This window comes from Scyliorhinus torazame, chromosome 1 (genome assembly GCF_047496885.1).
Source record: "Scyliorhinus torazame isolate Kashiwa2021f chromosome 1, sScyTor2.1, whole genome shotgun sequence".
Classification (NCBI taxonomy): domain Eukaryota; kingdom Metazoa; phylum Chordata; class Chondrichthyes; order Carcharhiniformes; family Scyliorhinidae; genus Scyliorhinus; species Scyliorhinus torazame.
In genome coordinates, this window is record NC_092707.1 from 361,172,689 (window position 1) to 361,187,920 (window position 15,232).

At 46.1% G+C, this 15,232-nt stretch overlaps 1 protein-coding gene across 5 annotated transcripts in view; it reads right to left on the reverse strand.

Annotated features, from left to right (window-relative positions):
- Positions 1 to 15,232, reverse strand: part of ppm1ba (protein phosphatase, Mg2+/Mn2+ dependent, 1Ba) — a 254,157-nt gene that overhangs the window by 22,068 nt on the left and 216,857 nt on the right. For all 5 annotated transcript variants that reach the window (XM_072510958.1, XM_072510940.1, XM_072510931.1 and 2 more), the window contains exon 4: positions 1,980 to 2,091. In XM_072510958.1, coding sequence (XP_072367059.1) covers positions 1,980 to 2,091 — 112 coding nt within the window. The remainder of the gene's footprint in view (positions 1 to 1,979; positions 2,092 to 15,232) is intronic.

The following is a 15,232-nucleotide window of genomic DNA, read 5'->3' on the forward strand; positions in this document are numbered from 1 at the left end:
GATGCCAGGAGAAGCTTCCCTCGGGCTTCCCGGCAGCCAGTACACCTTGTTGGATCTATTCAGACCTCACGAGTTGTCGCGGTCAGGATCCTAGTACAATGGATGTGGCCAAGCCTCGCGTGCCTAAGTCGGTTTTAAACCTACTTAGGCGGGCTCATCCGGGGAGTTCCCAGCCGGACGCCATTCAGTACTAGATGTTTGGGTGGGTGGGGGAGGGGGGGGGTCTCCCGGGCCATCAGAGGCCCCTGGGTGATCAGTGACAATGCAGGGAGGCCTTCTGGCCCTCCCCCTGGAATGAGGGCACCTTGCCGCTGCCTGACTGGCACTGCCAAGATGGCAGGCACACTGCCATGGTGCCCAGGTGGCACTGCCAAGGGTCAGGGCCTGGGGGAACCACGCCCATGAAAGGAGGAGGGAGCTGCAGGGCAAATGTGAAGGGGTCTCTGGAAGCTTCGGGAGAGAGGGGGGTTGCTGAAAGGAGGCATGGGAAGGCCTGAAGAGTGGGGGCCCTCAGTGACCCCATAGTGGAGTGTCATACTTTGGTGGGAGGTAATGCCCATATGTGTGGGGATGACATTGCCTATGCGTGTGGGGGCACCCTTTCAAAATGACGATCCACTCTGAGGAGTCGGTCTGGCCAGTGTGGGCTTGACTGGGGAGAAACTCCCCAGGGCCCAAAAAGTGACTGAATGTTAGATAGTGGTGGGGGACCCGCCAACACAGTCGGCGGGAAACGACCAGCAAAACCCGTCGCCACGAATGACACTTTGAAACTTTTCCGTTAGATCATACCCCATGCCTGTATTTAAAAAGCTCTAGATCCCAGAAGCTTTTTAAAATTGCTTTATTAAGCTATTCCTGCCAGTATCAAATACAACCCAGTTCTCTCTCTTCTTACACTTCCTTTAAAATTGGACCATTTAGCATGCATCATCTCCCATAATTTTTCCTATTAAAATGTGCAACCTCACACTTTCTGCAATGAATTTCATGTCATGAGTCCAGCTGATTAACCAGCCTATGTCCTTTTAAAGTCTATAACTATCTTCCTCAGTATTTACTATATTTCCAAATTTTGTCATTTACAAATTTCAAGATTGCGTCCTGTATCCCATAAGTCCCATGTCACTAATTTATATTAAAAACAGTCCTAGAACTGAAACTTGAGGAAATCCAAAGTAGACTTATCTCTAGCTGTTCACCACAACTGTTTCTTATCCGTTAACCAATTTTGTAAGCCATGTTCCTCTTGCCCCATGGGTTTCAATTTTGCTATAATTATATTTGACTTTTTAAATTCCATATACACAACATTAACTGTACTGTGCTCATCCATCCTTTCTATTACCTCTTCAAAAAGTTCCATTAAATTAGTCAAAAACAATTTACCTGTAACAAATCTGTGGTGACCCTCTTTTATTTGTGCACCATTCTCCAAGTGAATGTTAATTTTGTCCCGGATTATATTGTTTCTAAAGGATTCCATACCACAAATGTTAACTGTTTTTTAATTGCCAGTTTTATCCTGATTCCCTTTTTTGAACAAGGGATAACATTTGCAATCCTCCAGTCTCTTGGCACCATCCCTCTATGTAAAGGCAGTGCAAAATTAAGGCCATCACCACCACAATTGCAATCCTTACTTCCCTCAGAAACCTAGGATACATTCCATTTGGACTGGTGACTTATCTACTTTAAGTACTGCAAACCTTCCTAGTACCTTGACGTGTTTTATCTCATCTAGTATCCCAATAATTTCTTTGCTTACCATAGCTTTGGTTCAAATGTGTTGAGTGATTTTTCCCTGTAAATGATTGGGAAGAAGCTATATTTGATGGTGGGTGATTGAGCAAAAAAATGCATCAGAGCATAGAAAGGTTTTGTCCAAGAGCTTTTTCTTTGCTCCATTTACCAGTTACAGAGCTAAAGGATACGATGAAAAGGACAGTCATTATGATTGCAAGATATTTTATACTCACTTGCTTGCAAGGCCTCCTCCTGGGGGTAGATTCGGGATGTTCTCCATGGAGAGGGTACGCATCACATGAACCAAGTCAGGCATTCCTTCTTCACTGGGTTTATGCATGATTTCTAGAATTGGTCATTAAAAATGAGACACATTTAAGCAAAGGTACTTTTAAGCAACAAATCTGCCTAAGTGCTTTGTGCAGCTGGTCCAAACTTTTAAAAACAATGAAGTCTGCTTTGTACAACCTGTAAACTAAAACAAAGAAACTGGAGAAGCATACTGGTAAAAGAGAGACATCAACATATATGAAAATGGACCAATATTCTTTGGCCAACAGTGCACACTTCTGTTGGACAAGAGGAATTCTACTTGCACTTGATATAGCTAATCACTGTTTTACCCAAAGTGTCAAGTTTTTCACCTCGAGTCATACGGTTGTGTGTCAAAATCCCACTCAGAGCTGCTACTTCAGTGCATTAGATGCAGAGCTGATGAGTTTCAAATTAAATATATAAGAACATAAGAACTAGAAGCAGGAGTAGGCCACCTGGCCCCTCGAGCCTGCTCCACCATTCAATGAGATCATGGCTGATCTTTTGTGGACTCAGTTCCACTTTCCGGCCCAAACACCATAACCCTTAATCCCTTTATTCTTCAAAAAACTATCTATCTTTATCTTAAAAACATTTAATGAAGGAGCCTCAACTGCTTCACTGGGCAAGGAATTCCATAGATTCACAACCCTTTGGGTGAAGCAGTTCCTCCTAAACTCAGTCCTAAATCTACTTCCCCTTATTTTGAGGCTATGCCCCCTAGTTCTGCTTTCACCCGCCAGTGGAAACAACCTGCCCGCACCTATCCTATCTATTCCCTTCATAATTTTATATGTTTCTATAAGATCCCCCCACATCCTTCTAAATTCCAACGAGTACAGTCCCAGTCTACTCAACCTCTCCTCGTAATCCAACCCCTTCAGCTCTGGGATTAACCTAGTGAATCTCCTCTGCACACCCTCCAGTGCCAGTACGTCCTTTCTCAAGTAAGGAGACCAAAACTGAACACAATACTCCAGGTGTGGCCCCACTAACACCTTATACAGTTGCAGCATTACCTCCCTAGTCTTAAACTCCATCCCTCTAACAATGAAGGACAAAATTCCATTTGCCTTCTTAATCACCTGTTGCACCTGTAAACCAACTTTTTGTGACTCATGCACTAGCACACCCAGGTCTCTCTGCACAGCAGCATGTTTTAATATTTTATCATTTAAATAATAATCCCTTTTGCTGTTATTCCTACCAAAATGGATAACCTCACATTTGTCAACATGCAAGCTTAATGTTCTTTGTAGAAGAGCTCATGGCATACTTGGGAGAGGAGCAGGGAGTTTTGCCAAATTTTGGTCTAACCTTCTTCCCTCAATCAACATCACTAAAACAAATTTGTCCTTCGTCTGATTGCTCTTTGTGCAAGATCTCAGCATGTGTAAACTTGCTGCCATAATTTCCTAAATACACTGGCTGCACTTGAGAACTAATTTGCACTTTGAGGCACTTAAGAACATGAGAGATAGGAGGAGTATACTATAAATCCCCTCGAGCCTGCTCCAGCATTTAATGCAATCATGGCTGATAGCCTGCATAAACTCCACCTTCCCACCCGCTCCCTAAATCCCATGATTCCTGAGACGACAAAATCTCAGCCTTAGATATATTCAGCAATGGTGCATCCACAACCCTGCGGAGTAAAAAATTCCAAAGACACACAATCCTTTGAGCAAAGAGATTTCTCCACATCCCAGTCCAAAATGATAGGTCCCTTCTTCTGAGACTGTGTCTGTGTTCTAGATTCCCCAGCCAGCAGGAACAACCCTTCAATAACTACCCTTTCAAGCCCCTTCAGAATAGTGTATTTGATCAATTAAATCATCTCTCATGCTCCCACACTTGAGAGTATGGGATCAATTTATTCAGCCTCACATCATGAACAACCCTCTCATCCTAGGAACCAATCTAGTGAATCTTCACTGCACAACTTCTAATGCAAGTATATCCTTGTTTATCGATATCAAACAAGGAGACCAAAACTGCACACAGGACTCCAGATGTGGTCTCACCAAAATCATGTACAATTTTAGCAAGGCTTCCTTCTTCCTTTACTCTAATCCTGTTGGAATAAAGGCCAGAATTATGATACTAGCACTTGTTGCAATGATATTTAAGAGCAGTTAAATTTTTAATACACATTTAAAAAGAAGGCTGAAGCAGTCTGCACCAAAACATTGTCATAAAGGCCAATTTTATAACAGGAGTGCAATTCTAATCGGTCCACGAATTAGTGTGTAAAAGGCAAATAAGGCTATCTGATTCAAGAACTTATTTAACATTTTTAGCACAGATTAGGCCATGTACTGAGGTTGCAGAAGGGGAATTCTCCTCAGAAATGTGCTGCTTGGCCAGCATTTAAAATATGTGTTCTTGGGATGTGGGCCTCACTCGTTGGACCAGCATTTGTTGGCCATCCCTAAGTGCCCTCAAACTGAGTAGCTAGCTGGACCATTTCAGTGGGGGGCAGTTAAGAGTCAACTGCATCGCTGAGTGGGTGTGGAGTCACATGCAGATTTCTTTCCTTGAATCAAATAGAATTTACAGAGCAGGAGGCTATTCGGCCCATCAAGTCTGCCACGGACCTTGGAAAGGGCATCAGTGAACCAGATGGGGGGTTTTTAACGTCAAACTGCAATGGTTTCAGTGTCATTAGACTTTTAATTCCAGATTTTTATTGAATTCAAATTTCATCATCTGCCATTGTGGGATTCAAACCTGGGACCCCAGAGCATTTCCCTGGGATCTGGATTACTAGTCTAGTGATGATAGTGTCTGATTGGCTGAAGCTGCCCCCACCCTAATTGCTGAGAGGCAGTTATCTGGCAGTCACCCGAGGCCTGTTTAGGGGCACAAAGGTACACATTGTATTCTTCTCTTTGAAGGTTTAGTGTGAGTCATCCTGAAGTCTGTATAAAAGACAGACAGAAAGCGCACTCAGTAAGTGTTGCGCAGGTCAAAGAGACACAGCCTGAGTGGGAATTTGAAAATTGGTAATTTGGTGCAGTGAGGTAATTCGGTGCAGAGTGGGAGAAGGTGCTTTTCCCCTACTGTTTTGTTCTCTCTCTTTCTTCGGGCCTAGTTTCGGGAGCCGTTCGGAGGAGGAGGAGCAGTCTCTGTGTGAGTATAAAAACCTAACGGTAACTTCCTGTTTTCCACGTTTTTTTTCAAAAGTGACGTCAGAGGGAAGCTGTGATCTGATTGGTTGATAGCAAATGTGCTCCAAATTTTAAAAAAGCACAGCTAAACTCGTAACCTTAAATTAAACTAATTAATTAATTAGAGATAGCTGGTCAGGTGATGTGCTTGAGCTGCTTGATGTGGGAGCTGGCAGATCCCATTGCGAGCTACAGCGACCACATCTGCAGTAGGTGTTGGCTGCTCGAAGAGCTCCGGCTCAGAGTTGATGAGGTGGAGTCTCAGCTTCAAACACTGAGGCACATCCGGGAGGGGGAGACTTACCTGGACACTGTGTTTCAGGAGGCAATCACACCTGTCAGAGTAAGTAGTTTAAATCCTGCCAGTGGCCAGGGACAGCAGGGTGTGACTGCAAGTCAGGCAGGTAAAGGGAACCAGCAGTCAGGAACTCAGGAGCCTCAGCCCTTGACCCTGTCCAACAGGTACGAGGCACTTGCTCCCTGTGTGGATGGCGAACAGGGCTGCAGGAAGGATGAGTCAGTTGACCAAGGCACCATGGTTCAGCAGGCCATTCAAGGGGAGGGAGTAAATAGGCAAGTTGTAGTTGTAGGAGATTCTATTATCAGAGGGATAGATAGTATCCTTTGTGAGCAGGATAAAGAGTCCCGCATGGTATGTTGCCTGCCCGGTGCTAGGGTGCGGGACATCTCTGACCGGCTTGAAAGGATACTGGAGAGGGACGGGGAGGATCCAGTTGTTGTAGTCCATGTCGGTACCAACATCATAGGCAAGTCTAGGAAAGAGGACCTGTTTAGAGATTATAAAGAGTTAGGATTCAAATTAAAAAACAGGTCCTCAAGGGTCATAATCTCCGGATTACTGCCCGAGCCACGTGCAGATTGTCATAGGGAGGCAAGAATAAGGGAAGTTAATACGTGGCTGAAAGAGTGGTGTGGGAAAGAGGGGTTCCTTTTCATGGGACACTGGCATCAGTTTTGGTACAGGGGGGACCTATACCGTTGGGATGGTCTCCACCTGAACCGAGCTGGGACCAGTGTTCTGGCGAAAAGAGTAAATAGGGTGGTCAATACGACTTTAAACTAGAGATTGGGGGGGGGGGGGGGGGGGGGGGGCGGGGGGTTCCGGACTGGCATTTAAACATCCAGGGATTCACAACCTATTGAAAAGACAGAGGTGGGTAGAGGGGGTGGGGTTGCCTTGTTAATTATGAATGAAATTAAATCAATCGCACTAAACAACATAAGGTCAGATGATGTGGATTCTGTGTGTGTAGAGTTGAAGAACCACAAAGGCACAAAAACCATAATGGGAGTTATGTACAGGCCTCCTAACAGTGGTCAGGACCAGGGGCAGAAAATGCACCACAAAATAGAAAGGTCATGTCAGAAAGGCAAGGTCACAGTGATCATGGGGGACTTCAATATTCAGGTGGACTGGGTAAATAATGTTGCCAGTGGACCCAAAGAAAGGGAATTCATTGAATGTTTACAGGAGGGCTTTTTGGAACAGCTTGTGAGGGAGCCCACGAGGGAACAGGCCATTCTGGATTTAGTGTTATGTAATGAGCCAGACTTGATAAAAGATCTTAAAGTAAGGGAACACTAAGGAGGCAGTGATCATAATATGGTCGAATTCAGTCTGCAATTTGAAAGAAAGAAGGTAGAATCAGATGTAAAGGTGTTACAGTTAAATAAAGGTAACTACAGGGGCATAAGGGAGGAACTGACGAAAATCAACTGGGACCAGAGCCTAGTGGGAAAGACAGTAGAGCAGCAATGGCAGGAGTTTCTGGGAGTAATTGAGGACACAGTACAGAGGTTCATCCCAAAGAAAAGAAAGGTTATCAGAGGGGGGATTAGGCAGCCATGGCTGACAAAGGAAGTCAGGGAATGCATCAAAGCAAAAGAGAAAGCCTATAATGTGGCAAAGAGTAGTGGGAAGTCAGAAGATTGGGAAGGCTACAAAAACAAACAGAGGACAACAAAGAGAGAAACAAGGAAAGAGAGGATCAAATATGAAGGTAGGCTAGCCAGTAACATTAGGAATGATAGTAAAAGTTTCTTTAAATACATTAAAAACAAAGGGGAGGCAAAAGTAGACATTGGGCCGCTCCAAAATGACGCTGGTAATCTAGTGATGGGAGTCAAGGAAATAGCTGAGGAACTAAATAAGTACTTTGCATCAGTCTTCACAGTAGAAAACATGAGTAATATACCAACAATTCAGGAAAGTCAGGGGGCAGAGTTGAATATGGTAGCCATCACAAAAGAGAAAGTGCTAGAGAAACTAAGAGGTCTAAAAATTGATAAATCTCCGGGCCCAGATGGGCTACATCCTAGAGTTCTAAAGGAGATAGCTGGAGAATAGTGGAGGCGTTAGTTATGATCTTTCAAAAGTCACTGGAGTCAGGGAAAGTCCCAGAGGATTGGAAAATCGCTGTTGTAACCCCCCTGTTCAAGAAGGGAACAAGAAAAAAGATGGAAAATTATAGGCAATTAGCCTAACCTCGGTTGTTGGCAAGATTCCAGAATCCATCGAAAAGGATGAAATTTCTAAATTCTTGAAAGTGCAGGGTCGGATTAGGACAAGTCAGCATGGATTTAGTAAGGGGAGGTCGTGTCTGACAAACCTGTTAGCGTTCTTTGAAGAGATAACAAATAGGTTAGACCAAGGAGAGCCAATGGATGTTATCTATCTTGACTTCTAAAAGGCCTTTGATAAGGTGCCTCACAGGGAGTCCGGCGAACCATGTCCATATGTTTTGGTCATGCCCGGCACTGGAGGGGTTCTGGAGAGGAGTGGCGGGAGCAATATCTCAGGTGGTGAAAGTCCGGGTCAAGCCAAGCTGGGGGCTAGCAATATTTGGAGTAGTGGACGAGCCAGGAGTTCAGGAGGCGAAAGAGGCCGGCATTCTGGCCTTTGCGTCCCTCGTAGCCCGGCGAAGGATCTTGCTAATGTGGAAGGAGGCGAAGCCCACTAGCCTGGAGGCCTGGATAAACGACATGGCTGGGTTCATAAAGCTGGAGAGGATTAAGTTTGCCCTGAGTGGGTCTGTGCAGGGGTTCTACAGGCGGTGGCAACCGTTCCTAGACTATCCCGCGGAGCGTTAGAGGAAGGTCGGTCAGCAGCAGCAGCAACCCTGGGGGGGGGGGGGGGGGGGGGGGGAGGGGGGGATGGAAGGGGGATTGCTTGGGGGGATGGATGAGCAGGAGATAACATGAAGGGCGGGGGAAACTGGCACGTGCGGGCGAGAGCCAGTGTATAAAGCTATGTAAATATATCATTTTGCCATGTATATAATCTTGCTCAGTGCGATTTTGTGTTATTTTGTTACGGGGGGGGGGTTATTGTTTGTAAGGGGAAAAAATTGTTTTGTTAAAAAACTTTAATAAATATATATATTTTTTAAAAGATAAGGTGCCTCACGGGAGACTGCTGAGTAAAATAAGGGCCCATGGTATTCGAGGCAAGGTACTAACATGGATTGACGATTGGCTGTCAGGCAGAGAGTTGGGATAAAAGGTTATTTTTCGGAATGGCAACCGGTGACGAGTGGTGTCCCGCAGGGTTCAGTGTTGGGGCCATAGCTGTTCTCTTTATATATTTACGATCTAGATGACGGGACTGGCTAAGTTTGCCGATGATACAAAGATAGGTGGAGGGGCAGGTAGTATTGAGGAGGTGGGGAGGCTGCAGAAAGATTTAGACAGTTTAGGAGAGTGGACCAAGAAATGGATGATGAAATTCAACGTGGGCAAGTGCGAGGTCTTGCACTTTGGAAAAAAGAATAGAGGCATGGACTATTTTCTAAACGGTGACAAAATTCATAATGCTGAAGTGCAAAGGGACTTGGGAGTCTTAGTCCATGATTCTCTAAAGGTAAACTTGCAAGTTGAGTCCGTAATTAAGAAAGCAAATGCAATGTTGTCATTTATCTCAAGAGGCTTGGAATATAAAAGCAGGGATGTACTTCTGAAGCTTTATAAAGCACTAGTTAGGCCCCATTTAGAATACTGTGAGCAATTTTGGGCCCCACACCTCAGGAAGGACATACTGGCACTGGAGCGGGTCCAGCGGAGATTCACACGGATGATCCCAGGATTGGTAGGCCTAACATACAATGAACGTCTGAGGATCCTGGGATTATATTCATTAGCGTTTAGGAGGTTGAGGGGCGATCTAATAGAAACTTACAAGATAATGAATGGCTTAGATAGGGTGGACGCAGGGAAGTTGTTTCCATTAGCAGGGGAGACTAGGACCCGGGGGCACAGCCTTAGAATAAAAGGGAGTCACTTTAGACCAGAGATGATGAGAAATTTCTTCAGCCAGAGTGGTGGGTCTGTGGAATTCATTGCCACAGAGGGCTGTGGAGGCGACGTTGAGTGTCTTTAAGACAGAAGTTGATAAATTCTTGCTTTCTCGAGGAATTAAGGGCTATGGAGAGAGAGCAGGTAAATGGAGTTGAAATCAGCCATGATTGAATGGTGGAGTGGACTCGATGGGCCGAATGGCCTTACTTCCGCTCCTGTGTCTTATGGTCTTATGATACCACTATACCACCGCCTCCCCCATAGGAAAAGGTAAGCTCTGATGAAGAGGATGTATGTCGATTTGCAACCTAATGGAAATGTGTTTTTTTTTTAAAATTAGATTTCAACGTAGAAAGAAAAAAGTTTAAGTAGTACACAAGGGGAAATCCATTAAAGACAGCTGAGAAACTCTCTCTCAAAGGCTACTCAGATGACTGCGGAGGGGGAAAGTTACATCAGAGAGAAAGGGAAAGTTCCATCAGAGAGAGGGAGGGAAGTTCCATCAGAGAGAGGGAGGGAAGTTCCATCAGAGAGAGGGAGGGAAGTTCCATCAGATAGAGTGAGGGAAGTTCCATCAGAGAGAGGGAGGGAAGTTCCATCAGAGAGAGGGAGGGAAGTTCCATCAGAGAGAGGGAGGGAAGTTCCATCAGAGAGAGGGAGGGAAGTTCCATCAGAGAGAGGGAAAGTTACATCAGAGAGAGGGAAAGTTACATCAAAGAGAGAGGGAAAGCTACATCGAGAGAGGGAAAGTTACATCAGAGAGAGGAGGAAAGTTAAATCAGAGAGAGGGATTAGTTACAGCAGAGAGGGGGAAAGTTACATCAAAGAGAGAGGGAAAGCTACATCGAGAGAGGGAAAGTTACATCAGAGAGAGGAGGAAAGTTAAATCAGAGAGAGGGATTAGTTACAGCAGAGAGGGGGAAAGTTACATCAGAGAGAGGGGGAAAGTTACATCAGAGAGAGAGAAGGATACATCAGAGAGAGAGGGAAAGGTACATCAGAGAGAGGAGGAAAGTTACATCAGACAGAGGGGGGAAGTTACATCAGAGAGAGGGGTAAGTTACATCAGAGAGAGGGGTAAGTTACATCAGAGAGAGAGAGAGAGAGAGAGAGAGGGAAGGATACATCAGAGAGAGAGGGAAAGGTACATCACAGAGAGGAGGAAAGTTACATCAGAGAGAGGGGGGAAGTTACATCAGAGAGAGGGGGAAGTTACATCAGAGAGAGGGGGAAGTTACATCAGAGAGAGGGGGGGAAGTCACAGAGAGGAGGGGGGGGGAGTTACATCGCAGAGAGGGAAAGTTACATCAGTGAAAGAGGGAAAGTCACATCAGAGAGAGAGGGAAAGTTACATCAGAGAGAGAGGGAAAGTTACATCAGAGAGAGAGGGAAAGTTACATCAGAGAAAGAGGGAAAGTTACATCAGAGAGAGAGGGAAAGTTACATCAGAGAGAGAGAGGGAAAGTTGCATCAGAGAGAGGAGGAAAGTTACATCAGAGAAGGGGGAAAGTTACATCAGAGAGAGGGGGAAGTTACATCAGAGAGAGGGAGGGAAGTTACATCAGAGAGAGAGGGAAAGTTACATCAGAGAGAGAGGGAAAGCTACATCAGAGAGAGAGGGAAAGCTACATCAGAGAGAGGGAAAGTTACATCAGAGAGAGAGGGAACGTTACATCAGAGAGAGAGGGAAAGATACATCAGAGAGAGGAGGAAAGTTACATCAGAGAGAGGGATTAGTTACAGCAGAGAGGGGGAAAGTTACATCGGAGAGAGAGAGAGAGAGAGGGAAGGATACATCAGAGAGAGAGGGAAAGGTACATCAGAGAGAGGAGGAAAGTAACATCAGAGAGAGGGGGGAAGTTACATCAGAGAGAGGGGGGGGAAGTCACAGAGAGGAGGGGGGGGAAGTTACATCGCAGAGAGGGAAAGTTACATCAGTGAAAGAGGGAAAGTTACATCAGAGAGAGAGGGAAAGTTACATCAGAGAGAGGGGAAAGTTACATCAGAGAAAGAGGGAAAGTTACATCAGAGAGAGAGGGAAAGTTACATCAGAGAGAGAGAGAGGGAAAGTTACATCAGAGAGAGGAGGAAAGTTACATCAAAGAAGGGGGAAAGTTACATCAGAGAGAGGGGGAAGTTACATCAGAGAGAGGGAGGGAAGTTACATCAGACAGAGGGAGGGAAGTTACATCAGTGAGAGGGAGGGAAGTTACATCAGAGAGAGGGAAAGTTACATCAGAGAGAGAGGGAAAGTTACATCAGAGAGAGAGGGAAAGCTACATCAGAGAGAGGGAAAGTTACATCAGAGAGAGAGGGAACGTTACATCAGAGAGAGAGGGAAAGATACATCAGAGAGAGGAGGAAAGTTACATCAGAGAGAGGGGGGAAGTTACATCAGTGAGAGGGGGAAGTTACATCAGAGAGAGGGGGAAGTTACATCAGAGAGAGGGGGGGGGAGTCACAGAGAGTAGGGGGGGAGTCACAGAGAGGAGGGGGGGGGAGTTACATCGCAGAGAGGGAAAGTTACATCAGTGAAAGAGGGAAAGTTACATCAGAGAGTGAGGGAAAGTTACATCAGAGAGAGGGAAGGAAGTTACATCAGAGAGAGAGGGAAAGTTACATCAGAGAGAGAGGGAAAGTTACATCAGAGAGAGAGGGAAAGTTACATCAGAGAGAGAGGGAAAGTTACATCAGAGAGAGAGGGAAAGTTACATCAGAGAGAGAGGGAAAGTTACATCAGAGAGAGGGAAAGTTACATCAGAGGGCACGTTACATAGACCAGAGAGAGGGAAAGTTACATACATCAGAGAGAGGGCAAATTACATGAGAGAGGAAGAAGAAAGTCACTACCGGTGATGGGGACCTTCTGAGTGGACGCATGAAAGGTGGCTCTTCCCCTGGAAAATTGAAATTAGGCACTTTTAGTAGAAAAATTGACACATAAACCTAAGAAAAAAGCCCCCCATCCTCATCCAACATCACCACAAGGAGCGAGGCAGGCCAGAGAACTACCTGAGGAGCCAAAACGATGTCAGAGCCAGTAAAAGTTTGGAGAGAAGATTGAAGTGATGGTGTACACACTAGGCGACAAGGATCTGGCCACACTCGAACCAGTGGGCCTGCAGAACACGTGCCGGGCTACCCTCTGATAAATGAACGGAGGGACTTCCTAGAACTGGAGCTCCAAGAGCTCCAAGATGCCTTGAATATAAATTTATAGCGACGGTAAAAGTGGCAGTAGTGGAGGCTCTAATCCCCCTTCAAGCAGTGCTGGAATTGACGGAGCGGTGTCGAGAGACACAGGGGGTGACATTCAGAGAGCCTGAGAAGGCTACGACTGAGCAGAGCGACTGGATGGCCTCACTGGAGAAGGAGATGGCAAGCTGCTGGCAATGCAAGGGACACCAAGGGGAAAGATCAAGGACCAAGAGAATCGAACGCATCGCCAAATTCTTCGCACTGTGGACCTACCGGAGAGTACCAAGGGCGGAACCCTATGGAATACGTGGCACAGATGCTGGGCAAACTTGTTGGAGGGGAAAGTTTCCACAAGCCTCCAAAGTAGACAGAGCCCATAGGTTACTCCGGCCGAAGCCCAAGGCTGGGGACCAGCCACGAACCATTATTGCAAAACTGCAACAGTACCAAGACTGGGAAAAGATCCCGAACTGTGCAAGACATGATCCTACAAATGGGAGGGATACTCTATCTGTGTGTACCAGGACTTTGGGGCAGACCTGGCCAAGCACCAGACGGAATTTAACACAGCCAAGGTGACCTTTAATAAGAACAATGTGTGGTTCGGGATGTTATATCCCACCAAACTCTGGGTGACTTTCCAAGGTTGGGAGTTCTACTTCACCGCACTGGCAGAAGTAGACAAATTTGTGCACAAACATGGACTGGGAAGGCAAGACACCAGAAGTGAACCAGACCTCTAATCTCATCGGTTAAAAAAAAGAGAAAGAGAGACTATTTGCCCAGGACTGATCTGCCTCGTCTTCGATCTGACGATCAGTCTCAGAAAGGAGGGGTGAGAACAGTAGGACACAGAAGGGGAGGGGGGGAAGAGAAACGCAATGGTTGGGGGAAGATGTGAAACAATCCTGGGGTGGGGGTTAACTACACTGGCAAGTCAGATAGCACAGGGAAGTATGAGCGAGGGGAGGGCCGTGGCACAACTCCCGATGGAGAGTGTGTGCCAGGCAGCAAGAGGGAAAAAAAACCTCTAGATTTTGTGTGTGTGGGGGGGGTGTCATGCTACGCTTCCTGAAGTTGCTGATCAGTTCCTTGGTTTTGCTGACATTTAGAGAGAGGTTGTTTTCGGTACACGATGCAACCAAGTGATTTATCTCCCTTCTGCAGTCGTTGTTTGAGATATGACCCACCACAGTCATGTCATTCGCAAACATATAGATCGAATTGGAGTTAAATCTTGCCATACAGTCGTGTGTGTCCAGGGAGTACAGTAGAGGACTGAGCACACACCCTTGCGGGGCCCCGGTGTTGAGGACTATTGTGGAGGAGGTGCTGTTACCTATCCTGACAGATTGTGGTCTGTTGGTGAGGAAGTCAAGGATCCAGCTGCAGATGGAGGGGTCAAGATTGCAGAGTTTGCTTATTAATCTTATCGGGATAATGGTGTTGAAGGCAGAGCTGTAGTCTATGAACAGCAGTCTGACATAGGTGGCCTTGTTGTCGAGGTGTTCGAGAGTTGATTGTAGAGCCAGGGAGATAGTATTTGCTGTCGACCAGTTGTGGCGATAGGTAAACTGCAATGGATCGAGGTTGTCTGGGAGGCTGACGTTAATCCATCTTATGACTAGCCGTTCGAAGCATTTGATAATCGCAGATGTCAGGGCCGGTAGTTGTTGAGGCACTCTACCTTGTTCTTCTTTGGTACTGGTATTATGGTGGTCTTCTTGAAGCAGTTGGGAACCTCGGAGCCGAGAAGTGAGGTGTTGAAGATGTCTGCCAATACACTCGCTAGCTGGTCTGTGCAGGATCTGAGTGCTCGCCTAGGGACTCCGTTGGGGCCTAACACTTTCCTCGGGTTCACTTTCAAGAAGGCAGCTCTTCCCTCTGAGGCTGTAATAGTGGATATGGATGTGTCCAAGTCTATTGGGTCAGGTGGCACTGATGTATTGGCTGTCTGTTCAAAGTGGGCATAGAACTTGTTCAGTTCATCGGGGAGGATTGCTCCAGCCCGAGATTCCGCCTGGCCTTGCTTTGTAGCCCATAATCACGTATAAGCCCTGCCACAGACATCATGGGTTTATGTCATTGGCCTGGCACTCGAGTTTGATCCGGTATTGTCTTTTGATATCCCTGATGGCTTTACGCAAGTCGTACCTAGATTTCTTATATAGGTCAGGGTTGTCACACTTGAATGCCTCCGTCCGGGACTTCAGCAGGGAGTGAACCTTGCAGTTAAGCCAGGGCTTCCGACTGGGAAACACCCGTATTGTCTTCTTTGGGACACATTCATCAACGCACTTATTAATGAAATCTGTGATGGTGGTCACTTTAACTGCGTACAGGACCCACGGACAGACAGATCAAACCCCAAGTTGGAGAAAAAAAATCAAACACGGCAAAGGAATTGAATGTGTTCATGGAACAGATGGGGGCAGTGGACCCATGGAGGATCACAGGGTAGAACATAGAACATTACAGCGCAGTACAGG